At 34.1% G+C, this 13712-nt stretch overlaps 2 protein-coding genes across 2 annotated transcripts; one reads left to right on the top strand and one right to left on the bottom strand.

Moving 5' to 3' along the window:
* Positions 1–759: 759 nt before the first annotated feature.
* On the bottom strand, positions 760–4189 carry LOC116019579 (wall-associated receptor kinase 5-like). Its single transcript, XM_031259853.1, is given in 2 exon segments — positions 760–2003; positions 3340–4189. Coding segments are annotated over 2 exon segments (2094 nt in total).
* A 4348-nt stretch (positions 4190–8537) lies between these two features.
* LOC116019081 lies at positions 8538–11324 on the top strand. The gene is made up of 2 exons (XM_031259166.1): positions 8538–8680; positions 10751–11324. The coding sequence occupies exons 1-2, from the start codon at positions 8605–8607 to the stop codon at positions 10963–10965; spliced, it is 291 nt and encodes a 96-aa protein (XP_031115026.1). The 5' UTR covers positions 8538–8604; the 3' UTR covers positions 10966–11324.
* The last annotated feature ends 2388 nt before the right edge of the window (positions 11325–13712 follow it).

The raw sequence follows: 13712 nt of genomic DNA, 5'->3' as shown, positions 1-13712 counted from the left end.
TAAAAAAAAAAAAAAAAAAAAAAAAAAAAAAAAAAAAGTCTCGATTTCTCAATTATTTCAAATTTTATTAATTTGGTAATTTGATCATTCGGGTAGCGAGCTATTCAAATATTAGAAAAGTCTATACTATATATAAAAGTAAAATTCTCTTATTTTATTTTTTTTTTCAAATTTTTGTAGTCAATTAATTAAATATTTTATTGGTCAAATAATTAATAAAGCTTATTTGATAAGAAAATGTAAAATAGAAATTAACTAATATATATTAATTGGTAATATTGTTTCCATATTCACGTATTAACATAATAACATAATATCGTGTAGAAAAGACATCAATTAGGTAATAACATAATAGCATAATTGGTAATATTATGTATGGTACTTTATAATATAATTGGTAATATTATTGTTTGCAAATTATGTGTATTTTTTTTACGTTTTTATAATACGGTGTAGAAAAGACATATTAATTAACTAATAACATAATAGCATAAATGGTAATATTATGGCCTATTAGCATAAATGGTAATATTATACACTGACATAGTGACATTGCATCAAATATTATATAATATTCAATTTAAACTACCCCAATTATTTAAGGAAAAATTAAAAGAAATCATTATTTATATTATTGTTGTACTAAACATAGCTAATTTGATAATCAAGATGAACAGGTTGCAATTATCTTCCAGCAGCTACTGAAAACTCCATATCATGTTTTAAACTATCATATACAGTTGTATTAAAAGTAGCATCCTATCGAAGAGGGATTGATGGCTCAATAAGTAAAGCCTCTGATTCCATGGTGATCTCAGAATTATTAACCCATGGATGTTTTGATGTTCTCAACAATCCACTTAGTTCTATTGCAACTTCCTTCATAGTCGGTCTATCCTCCCCCTTGACATTTAAACACCTCTCTGCAAGCAAGGAAACCTCGATTAACTCTTCTGTATTTCCCTCACATACAATGTTGTCATCGAAAATCCTGAGTAACCTATTCTCTTTGAGCGAGGAAAGGAAATGTAAAGATAGATTTCTCTCCTCCTCTGGACCATTGAAGAATACTGCCCTCCTACCGGTTAACAGTTCTACTAGCACAACTCCGAAACTGTAAACATCACTCTTTTCTGTTAACTGGTGGGTTTGCATGTATTCTGGATCAAGATAACCTAATGTTCCTTGCACCATAGTTACCAATTGAGTTTGATCTTGTAGAACTAATCTTGAGGCACCAAAATCAGATACCCTAGTAGTGTAGTCATTATCCAAGAGAATATTTGATGGTTTAACATCTCTATGGATGATGGGAGGAGAAGCTGCAGTGTGCAAATAAGAGAGGACCTCAGCTGTTTCAGTAGCTATTCTTAAACGAACTGGCCAAGACATTTTGGAAGCCTTGTTTTTACTATGTAGATGCTCAAACAACGTTCCATTGTTTATGAACTCATAAACCAACAATGGAATCTCTGTCTCTAAACAGCAACCAAAGAATTTGACTATGTTTTTGTGATTGATATGGGAGAGCACAATTACTTCATTGATGAATAGTTCGATTTGAGTTGGGTCCATCATTTTAGGTTTTTTAACAGCTACTATTCGACCATCAAGAAGGTGGCCTTTGTAGACAACGCCAAAACCCCCTTGACCAATAACTCTAGTTTGGTCATAGTTATTGGTTGCTCTTCTAAGCTCCTGGACAGTGAAAATTCTTGTCGTGCCTGCTGATACAGTGCCTTGGGCAATCTTTTGTTGCAAAACCAATCCTCCATTTTCCCTAGAGGAAACAAACTCTGTGCTACAAAATAATAAACGAGGTTATTATATTGGTTTACCCAAAACAAGCATGACGGGTGGATGATTAGAAGAAATGCAGCCCAAATCATCCTTTCCATTGCCGTGGTAACCCTTCCTGCAAGGGCACTTATAACCACCTTCTGTATTTGAGCAAATAGAGTTTTTGGAGCAATTGTTCTTCCCATCCTCACATTCATCAATATCTGCTGGCCCAATTAACAAGAAAATCAAAACAGTACAAAACATTTATAATAAACGCAGACAACGCGCGCATATATAATCGCGTTCATGTGAGAACCACCCGCTAAGGAGAGAATTGCTTCTCAGCGCGCCACGTGTATGTTCCAGATGTAGTTGCACCTAACGTTATAACTAGGTGCACCTAAGTGCATGAATGTTAACAAGGTAAGTTACTTTCACTTGTAAGTAAAAATAGGTGCACAAGTGCAAGTAAAATGTACGCTAAGCTCAATACTAAGTGCACCTAATGTTATAACTAGGTGCACCTAATATTATAACTAGGTGCATCTAGCTGCATGAATGTTAACAAGGTAAATTACTTGCACTTGTAGGTAAAAATAGGTGCACAAGTGCAAGTAAAATGTATTACAGGTGCAAGTAAAATGCACGTTGAGCTCAATACTAAGTGCATCTAATGTTACAACTAGTTGTACCTAACGTTATAAGTGGGTGCACCTAGGTGCATGAATGTTAACTAAATAAATTACTTGTACTTGTAATTGAAAATATGTACACTTGTAAGTGAAAAATAGGAGCATTTGTAAGTGAAACTAGGTGCACTTTTAAGTGAAACTAGGTGCACTTATAACACAATTACTTGCACAAAAGTTCGAGTTATTTACGAAAATGCTACCGCGTCATTTTTTTAAAATTACATATGCGTTGATCTGGACATGTGGACGGCTGCGAAGCGTTCTCAATTCCTTCTTGGGTGGTAGTTCGCAGGGGAGTGCGCCCATATGCCTGATAAGAGACGCACACACCACTAACCCAGAGACCATAAATATATAATGTACACGCTACACACCCATGATGCACACGACTATAACCCAGCCCCCACGGGCCAAAAACAAGCAACATAACCCAACCTTCCATGGTTTTCAGTTGGGATCATGATATGATGAGTTATATATATATATATATATATATATATATATATAGGAGAGGGTTCATCAATCTAATATATTTTAAAGGTCTAGATAATTCCAGTTTAATCACGTCGCACACGCTTAGATCTAGATCATTAAAATTTATTAGATTGATAGCACATTATTTGATTTCACAATCTCACATAAACATGTGATCTGATCATATTTGGCCTATTAAAAGATAGATCAATGTCTAGATTTATTTTCTCTGTTTTTATATATTTTTTGTTTAGTAAAGTGAACAGTTGATAATGGACCATATCTGACCATTAATTTCTAGCTTTTAATGGATTAGATGTGTCGACACTGAGGAGAAGGGGATCAGAGAGCTAGAGAGAGAGAGAGATGATGGCGTGCATATATAGTATACCTTGGCAGCCAGAGAGATAAGGATTGCCTTGATAACCCTCCTTGCAAGCGCAACGATAACCTTCACCATTGACGGCAACACATGTGGTATTACCTTGGCACGCCGTAAGGCACGTCTGGTTCGAGATGGTCCAGTCAAGAACCATGGGCACTGTCTCCACATCCCAACTTCTCGTAAGCATCGTGGAGGAAAACGTGAACTCCTCTTTTTGCACCACGAACGCGTAGCTGCATTTATTAACATCATCGGCAGTGTAGTTATAGTAATCCAAGCTATCCACTGAATGGTACACGTTCTTGGCCACGTTAGGAATCCCTGTCTCGCAACACCCAAACCCGGAGCATGTCCCGTTTGTAACATCCTGTGTGGAGTTACACGTGGCCATACAGTTACTTCCCGTTTTGTAAGACTGGTCGTCGTCGTAGGCGTAAACGTTACCGAATGTGTCGCATCCGACAGCAACGAATTTATTGGCGGTCCGGCTGACGTAGAATATTGAATTAAACCAAAATCTCGATGGGGAAAGCTCTTCGCCCTTCTTGTAACAAATTTGAGCTACGAGCTTCATGACCCTCAACTGCCCTTCGACTGATATATCCCTAATCTCCACAGTACTACTTAGAAATGGCTTTGGAGGATTATAGGAGGTGTTGCAAATGATGGAGAAGTTTGAGTTTAGGGCACATTCGTCTGTCAAACCAAAGGGAAATGGAATGCTTATATTCCCACAATGATCATCGCAGTTTGGTTTGGCTATGGAAGAAGAATTAGTTTTTGATGTGGCGGTAGGAGCAAAACAACCTAGTATTGCCCACAACACAAGTAGTAGTAGTACAAGGAAGCAGCTCATGTTGTTGAAAGCTAAGTAAGGACTATACAGTTTAGAAATGACAACTAATTAACAAACAACGACGACTTTGGTTTATGTTGGATCTGTAATTTGCATTGGTTTCCAGCTACTATATATGAGATGTAATGGTCTGCCCTCTTCTGGGAACACAAACAAAAGACCAAGTCCAAAGAAGACTTTACTAAGAATACCTAATAAGGAGACTTTTCTTCAATTCGTTCTTTGAGTTTTAATGTATGTCATACATTACATGTTAGCTTAGACTCATTCAAATTTTAAAAAGATTACCTATTACATCTTACCCAGTTAATTTGTATTTTTTTAAAAAAACTCCACTCCTATGTATAATAATAACTTGCAAATTGTACCTATTTTTTAGGAAGCATGATAATTGGGACACTCAAATGAGGAACATACCTGAAGTGGAGTACCAGTAAGACACCACCTGGTTCTTTTTGGTGTCCAGTACACATCTTCAAAAAGTGATTGTGAGTTTTTCTTATCATTTAAAAAAAACCAAGTCAAGGCAACCAATTAAGTCAGAAGGTTTTATGGTGATCCTGAATGTTACGTTATGGTTGATTTCTTCTAAGTCTCCCCCAATTATATACGACAACCCATGGGATTAGAACAATAAAAAGTATACATTGTGACGGGACAGCACACAAATAAAAACATTATATATATATATATATATAAAATCTCATATTGATTTCTCAATTATTTCAAATATTATTAATTACCAAATTTGATCATTCGGTAGCGACTAGCGAGCTATCCGAAAATTAGAGAAATGATTAATAATATATTTTGTATGATATCAAAGCAAGTAAACAGTCGTTATCAAAATATATATATTTTAATATATTTGGCACGCATTAGGAAATTAATAATAATCCAAAAAAATTATTTCTTAACACCAACTTAAAAACTGACTTTTAACATAAAAAATAGAGTAAATTGCCATTTTAGTCCACTGACTATAGGAGTCCTGTTAATTGCAGTCCACGACTTTCAAAACTGTTAATTTCATATCATATCTATTCAATTTTTATCAATTTTGGTCGCTCCGGCCAAATTCGTCGGGAAATGCTAAACCCTAAAATAATGAGGGGTATTTTAGTAATTTCACATTTCTGTTCTTCTTCTCCGGCGATGTTCCACTTTCCTCCGTCCACCAAATAAATATTCCCATCGTCGCCGATTCTCAGAACTCCCCGGCCGGTGGCGTTCGTGAGAGGCTTGTTTTTGTTAGCGACCCAAACAAAAGTCTTCTCTTCGATGTCCTTGTTCCATATCTTGACGTACCATCGGCCGGAGTTTTCAGGGGTAAAGAAGTCTAGCTCGGAAAGCGCGTTGGAGGAGACTAAGTTGGTCTCCGGCAAGGGGGTGGGTAGGGGTGATGGAGTCGAGTACCAGAGGTGTGGGGGGTGTGGAGAGAGTTGGGAGGATGAGAATCTAGAAAATTAGGAAACAATAGGTGCAGAGCCGCCGGTAACAATGGTGGTACCCGCCAGTGCTGCTCATTGCTCATTCTTGAATTAAAGAATGGATTATGGATACACCTAGCTACTCCCTTGTTTTCTGTATAAAGGTTTTGCCCTTTGTAGGACTTTTGCCACTTAGGCAATATTCATGTTTGAGATCAGGGAAGAAATTAAAGCACCGTGGCTAATATAAAAAATTAAAAATAAATAAAAGTCCTACTGGTAGCTCGCCGGAAAAAATGGAATCTCGCCAGAGAAAAGTGGAACATTGTCGGAGAAGAAGAATAGACATGTGAAATTACTAAAATACTCCTCATTATTTTATGGTTTAGCATTTTCCGGCGAATTTGGCCGGTAATTTGACCGGAGTAACCGAAATTGATAAAAATTAAATAGTTATGGTATGAAATTAACAGTTTTGAAAGTCGTGGACTGCAATTAACAAGACCCCTATAGTCAGTGGACTAAAATGGCAATTTGCTCTAAAAAATAATTAATCCATGTATATCATTATTATGGACTAAAATTTTAATAAAATGAAGTAAATATCTCAATGTATAAAATGATTAACGAGCCAAAGTGCAATACTCTAACAGGACATTTGGTTGGAAGGAAGGAATTAGCTAGGTGGGAAAGAATTGCAATTTCATACGAAAAAAAATAAAGTGGAGTTTAAATTTCAGTGTTTGGTTGGTAGAAATAAAATTATTGAAAATTTAAATTTCAATATTTGGTATACATAGGAATTCAAAGGGAACCCATTATTCTTCCAAGTATTTTTTTTTTTTGAAAAGGAACATCGAAACTTTATTATGGCATATATATATAAGCCTTTCCCGTCCGAGAGGCATGGGAGCTGGCCCAAGGGGAATCGTCACTTGTGGGAATTGAACTCGAGAAATTCTTCCCCACAAAGAGAGCTCACTTTCCACTTGAGCTACCCCCATTGAGTTATTATCTTCATCTTGTGAGTCCAATAATAAAAATATCACATCAAAAGTATAAGTGAGAAAGTAAAAGTTTTGAATAAAATTTTAGAATTCAAGTTGTATTTTTCGTTCCTACTAGCAAAGTCAAATGTCAAGGACCTTGTGGTCCAGTGGCATCAAACCCTTCCCTTTATAGGGGAGGTGGTGGGTTCGTGGGGTCATCAGCCCAATATTCAAAAAAAAAATGAGAATAGTTATGAACAGATACTGCATTGTAATAGAGTTGGTAATATTCAAAAAAAAAAAAAAAAAAAAACTAGCAAAGTCAAATGACTTATCGTCTTCACTCTTATTCAAAAAAAAAACAGTCAGATGACTTATCGTCTTCACCTAAGAGTGATGAAGATAATGGGGGCCCTGAGCAAGGCAAATATAAAGTCATCTTCGTGGTTGTTCGGCTTATCAACGGCTTATTACTACTACATCAAAAATTATAATTCTCAGTGAAGACAACAACTTTATTTCCTTATACTATCTCTGTCACATTTTCAAGAGGTCAGATGCTTATATTTCGTTTCTTTTCACAAATTCATGGGAACTCTAAAAGGTTTTAAGATCATTTCTATCATTTCTTTAATTTTAAAAATACTTGGAAGAAACTAGCAAATAATCAATATTTATGTATATTTAAATTAAAAATATTTATTTTTTAAATAATAACCAAAATAGTATTACTGTAATAAAGTTGAGACAAAATCTGGGGGAGAGAGTCCCAAGATGGCGAGCTAACCTCAGACTAGGCTGATGTAACTAAAGAGTGAGCTAATGTAATAAAGGATTAGGTGAACAATTATGAAAAGTGTGTAAAATACTCCTACAATCATTATTAGCTATACCAACTTATGACCGGAGCTCGGACAAAGGAGTGGCTAAATTTCACCATTTCGGTGTAATGTTGAACAGTCGATGTGCAAAAGAACTGAGTCCACTCTGCTATCCTTCATCCATGATAATGCCTCCTTGGGTGTTGATAGGTTGACGGGCATAACGTACCATTTGAATCATTGGGTCAGAACCACCTATTAACCAAGGGTGTCCCATAATGCACGTAGCTCTCGCATTTCAGAAATGATTCTTTCTATTGGTTTATTGCAACTCTAAAATATGGTTCCTATCATTTTAAAAAATATCAAAATATATTTTGAAAAACTATCAAACAATTAATTTTTTTTATATTTAAAGAAAAAATATTTATAAATGAATATTTATATTTCTTATATTTGTACCATTTCACATGTTGCCTCTTTTTTTTTTTTTTTTTTTTCTGCGTTACCTAAGTCAGAACTACATGATGACAAATAAAACGTCAATATAGGAATTATAAACACATTTCTAATGAAATTATGTTAAGTTTTATAAAAATTTTAGTTTCTAGAGATGTTTTTTTTTTTTTTTTGTTTATTTAAACACTATAAAATTATCATATTATTAATTTATTATTTATTATTAAAATAAAGAGAAAATTGCAATTTTCGTCTCTAAGTTATAGTGTAATTGTAAAATTCGTCCCTGAGTGTTGATCATGCTCACTTTTCGTCCCTAAGTTATCATTGGTGTTGTACTTTTCGTCATTTCGCGCTTACTTTTCGTTCCTGAGTTATACTAAAATTGTAAATTTCGTCAATAATATTTTATTAGTAAAGGGACAAAAAGTACAACGTCAATAATAACTTAGAGACGAAAAGTGAGTATGACTAACACATAGGGACGAATTTTACCATTACCCTATAACTTAGGAACGAAAATTGCAATTTTTTCTAAAATAAATAAAAATCAGAAAGTAAAAAATTGTTGGGCCTGGACCCTCTTTGAGCCCAATTATAGTTATAAAACCTTGTTGAGAAATGAATTCAGCCATTAGCGCACCAGAAAAGCTCTCACCTTCCGCAAACAAATCAAGACCGAGTCAGAAGAAGAGATCTTCCGAGTTAGAGAGACGATGGCTTTGAACAACGGGTTGAGATCGTGCGCCTCCAAGCTCATAACCGCCGCCGATTCATTTCTCCCCAAGACTCGTCAGTATCATTATGTTCTATGTTTTTTTTAATCATTCCGGAATCCAGTGAATTACTTCTCAGATTTCGTTGATTGCTTAATTATTACTCCGTAGATTTTTAAATCAAAATTGTCGATAGTTGTTGAGTATTGGATTGTTGGGTAGTGATTTTGGTTATGTCTTGAGATTCGTCATCTGATTAATGAATGTGCCAATTTCAGTTATATGTGTAAAATCCTATTTAAGAATATTAGAAAAGTTAGAAGAAAATTGTATCTTTACATTTTATGTGCATATTATGTGTCTATGTGAACACATTCAAACATTTTCTAGGGTGATATACAAAGTTTGAGGAAGATTTATAGGATGTATTAAGGTGTGATGTGAATTACTGCCTAAATGGGAATAATTAGGTGAATGGATAAACAACATTAAATGGTGTGTTTGGGTTGAATTAGTAGTTATTGCACCTTGCTGTTATTGAATTACTATAGGGTGTTGTAGAAATTCCCCAAAACTAGGTGCTATTTGTGTGTTTTGACTATTAATTCACCAATGTCAGTTATATGTGTAAAATGCTATTTAAGAAGAATATTAGAAGTTAGAAAAAAATTATATCTTTATGTATTATGTGCGTATTATGTGTCTATATGAACACATTCAAACATCTTCTACTGAAATATACAAAGTTTGAGGAAGATTTCTAGGATACATTATGATGTGATGTGATTACTGCCAAAATGGGAGTAATGAGGTGAATGGATAAACATCAAATGAAGGTATTGGTTCCGTGTTTGGGTCGAATTAGTAGTTATTGCACCTTGCTGTTATTGAATTACTATAGGGTGTTTTAGAAATTCCCCAAAATTAGGGGCATTTGTGTGTTTTGACTTTTAATTCACCTAGGTGCAAATGTGCAATTAGTCTAGTGTTTTCTTGGGTAATTTTATTGGGTTCTATGTGCTTGATGTGAATGTTTCTTTGTCTTGCAAAAGTTGTCCGATTGCATAAAGTTGTTTTGTCTCGTTGAGTTTTGATGCGTGTTCCAAACTTTTTGGGATTATTGTATAGGAGAAGCTTCAATTGTGACTCATTGATTCATTAAGTTGAAAGCTTTGAGTTGTGATCCTTTCAAGTTTGAGGTGCAAAGGCTTGTAGTATGGTATTAATTTTTATACCAGACTATTTATAATTAAATTGTTTCGAAATCAACTGTTTTCACATTGCATAGTACAATAAAGCTGTTGTTGCAGAAAATTTGAGATTTTGTTTTTATGAGTTTGTGGACTTCACTTCTTCTCCCTTCCACTTCCTTCTATAATAGTTTCATGCTTTATAAAAATAATTTTTTCCCCAACATTCTATATGTCAACCAGTTCACAGTTTTAAAAAACTAGATGTTCTTTTTTTGGAAAATTACCCACCAATTATAATGCAAAGTTGTTTTTATATAGGATCAATTCATAATCTTTGATAAGTGCACTACCATCACCAATCCCTTAAATGCACATACTACATGCTTATCTTTACATGGATATGCAAAAATATAGTGATTCTTTGTGCAACTTTATACTATATATTATATTATATGAGCAAGCACTCAGCTAATACTTGACTGATGTTAAGGCCATTTAATTGTTTGAAAATCCTTTTTGCCATATAATGAAGATATTCACACAACAGTGGTCCTGGTAGTATTATCATACTTGCAACAATTTTTTTGTTATTTCTGAACTCACAGAGAAAATGGCATTACATTCTTGCACAGCCGTGTCCTTGTCTAACACCCAATGTCTAGTTTGTTTGTTTTTTAAAATATGCTTCCTATAACTGTTCTATATGATTGGTGAATCAGTGGATACCAATCAAGGCTATTGTGTGTTATACTGTTATTCATTGCTTATCCACGTTTATGCAACCTATGCCATTTGCTCTATTTTCTACTTTCCAACTGTGAACAGAGGAACCCACTAAAAGCTGTTTTTGATCGCATCTTATGTGTGTTAATACAAGTTATGGTGATTTGTGGACATTGTGCCTTTGCAAATCTGGACTTACAGAAACTACAAATTTTGATATTTTCTTGCAGTGAACAGAGGAATCCACTCAACAGGTGTGAAAAGAATGGGAGGTCATGGCCACGATGAGCCATTCTACATTCACGCAAAGCACATGTACAACTTGGATAGGATGAAAAACCAGAAGCTGAAGATGTCTCTTGGCGTATTTACTGCATTCAGCATTGGTGTTGGAGTCCCCATTTGGGCCGTCATATTCCAGCAAAAGAAGACCGCTTCTGCATAGACCATCGTGTTTGAAATAACAGAGATTCACTATTTGGCTTGCCTTGAAGACCATGCTCATAAACCCATTGTCTTAATTGCTTAAAAGTTAAAACCCATCTGGTATTTGCTTAGCTAGCACAGGGCCTTTTTGCTCTCCTGGTTTCAAATTGGAAACAGTTTTGTTCTGCAGCTTCTCAATAATATTCCTCTAGTCTTCTTCCCCCCATCAGACTGACTATATAGAAACCCTAATGATGATATTTGGATTGCAGACTGGGAAAGGCAATTGAAAAATAAAAAAAGGCATTTTGTATTACTCAATGGATTCTTGTCATAGTGTCTTTATCTTTCCCAAATGGGAACATTCTTTTCCATGCTCCCAGATGCCTCTTTAATCATGCCTGCAATTTCTCATTTCTCTTTCCTTTGTTTTGTTTGGTCACTTATCATATCTACAACTACATATTTCAACCACACACAGACAAAAATAAATAAATAAATAAATAAAGGCAAAAGATGGACACACCCACATCCCCCCTTCCCGGGTACCTACACATATATGATAAAAACATATCCTCTTGTAGCGGACAGCTCAGTTGGTCACAGGAGGGTTTGCGAAAGAATTGATAAGTAAAAGTGCATCCAAGAAGGTTTGCATCTTATGATATGTAAAAGTATGTAAAAGTGTAACTAAAAACTTTTTGCTACACTTCTAGAGTTTGCATATTTTCTAAACACTGTGCAGTTTTGCTCAATGAACTTTTCCGTGAGCACTTTTTACAAGAAAGATTATTTACATTTTTAAAGTTATTGATCAGTACCCGTGCTTTTGACATAACTCAAATAACATACATAATTGTACACGATACAAAAGTAACATACATAATTGTACACGATACAAAAGTCGGCACCATAGAAATATTTCAAATATGAACTTTTTTAAGGGGGAAAAAAACAAATATTCGTTTTGTTTGTTTGGTTTTCTAGTGTGATATAGCTGGCAAATGGATGAGATGATCTGGAATAATAAACAGAATCATTCCCCAATATGAAAGCAAGCAAAAGATAAATAAATAAATATATATATATATATATATATATATATATATTATTTTTTATTTATTTTATCCAGAGATGCATGCTGCAATTGGTACAATGAAAAGAAACTACTTTCAGATAACTCAAAAAAGAATGAATTTGGTTTACATATAATAATCCAAATTACATGTAAAGATACTGCCCCAGCTGCACTCACTTTAATTAATATTAGTACAATAATCAGGCAATAGGCTTGGCAGCGCAATTTTTAATGTATTCTTGGTGGCGGCTAAGTGATTATCTATTGACAAACACAACATGCTTTTCTTGTCTATGTTGAGATCTCGAATTGCATTACGTTTTAGTTATCAAATATATTCAGAAAATAGAATTTTAGTGATTGGGATCGGAGTGTGTTAAAATTGAATGGAAAAAGATTATGAAGCATCGGTTATATATACCCAGATCATAACACAATGATAGACCTTTTGGCCAACCTCGTGTTACAAAAGAATTATGTTTGGAATGCGATGGATGACCACTGCTTGAAGTTAGAAGAGATGCTAGTTAGGATAGTCTTTGAGTCACAAGATCGAACTTAGAAAAGTTCTTATAAGAAGATAGTAGTTCGTCTACTAGGTACCCTTCTCCTCGATCTAATAAAAAAAGAGCTTTTTCTACTCTTACATGACTACATGCATGATATGTGGGATTGATATGAGCATCCGTAATAGGAGTGTTTTTTTTTTTTTTTTTTTTTGTGGTTTTGAGGAGTTTTTGTAAGTGTGATTAGGAAAAAGAATATGGGAGGAAGAAAAAGAAAAAAAAAATCAAAATCTAACAACAACAAAAAAAAAAAAGATAAAAACAAAACAAAAATGTTAACTAAAAGTCAGAGTGGCCGCCAGCTGACGCGTCGTCCCAACGAGCGTGTGGACAACACACACCCGCTGGGGTGCGATGTTGCACTATTTTTCTTTTCTTCTTCTCCTGCAAAATTCTTGAATTTGCAAGAAAAAATTTTGTTCAAAAACCATGCTTCACATCAGTTCCTTTGATTTCCAACAGTTTTTTACCCTGCAAAAAAATTCCCAAAAACCTTTGGTATGTATACTCTAAGATCACATATGATTTTTCCCCATAAAGCTTCTCTTTAATAAAGTTCATATACCACTATGTTTTAAGATCACTTGTTTAACCTCATGCCATGATCTAGTTGATCTTGTGGGACCTTAAAATAAGCCATGAGTATCACTAAAATAGAAAGAACAAAAAATACAATAAAATATAATAAAAACTAAAAATAAGAAGAGAGAGAAAAGGAACCTTCTAATGTGTTGCTTTATTTTGCAAAAATATCAACTTTTATTTTTGTAATAAATGGATCTTTTTAAAATATATTCTTGAACTATTAGATTATAGTATTAGGATCCAAAAAGAATGGGGAAGATCTTGTAAGTGCTTGTCTTTGATGCAAATTGATACTCCACCATTTCATTTCTAGGGAATAGGATGTGTGTGCCTATATATATATAGATATATGTGTGCATGTATGTAAGTATATTCAAAAATTACATTAAAATTTTTATTAACAATAAAATTCAAATGTGAAATTATAAGAAATTTTTTTTTTTTAAAACGTAGTCAAGAAAGAAATATTTGCTTTATGTATATATATATATATATATATGTATATATGTATATATATATATAAATAAGAACAAGGCT

Source organism: Ipomoea triloba, chromosome 5, assembly GCF_003576645.1.
Source record: "Ipomoea triloba cultivar NCNSP0323 chromosome 5, ASM357664v1".
NCBI lineage: Eukaryota > Viridiplantae > Streptophyta > Magnoliopsida > Solanales > Convolvulaceae > Ipomoea > Ipomoea triloba.
Note: the sequence above shows the minus strand (reverse complement) of the source record. Positions and strands in the feature narration are given on the sequence as shown.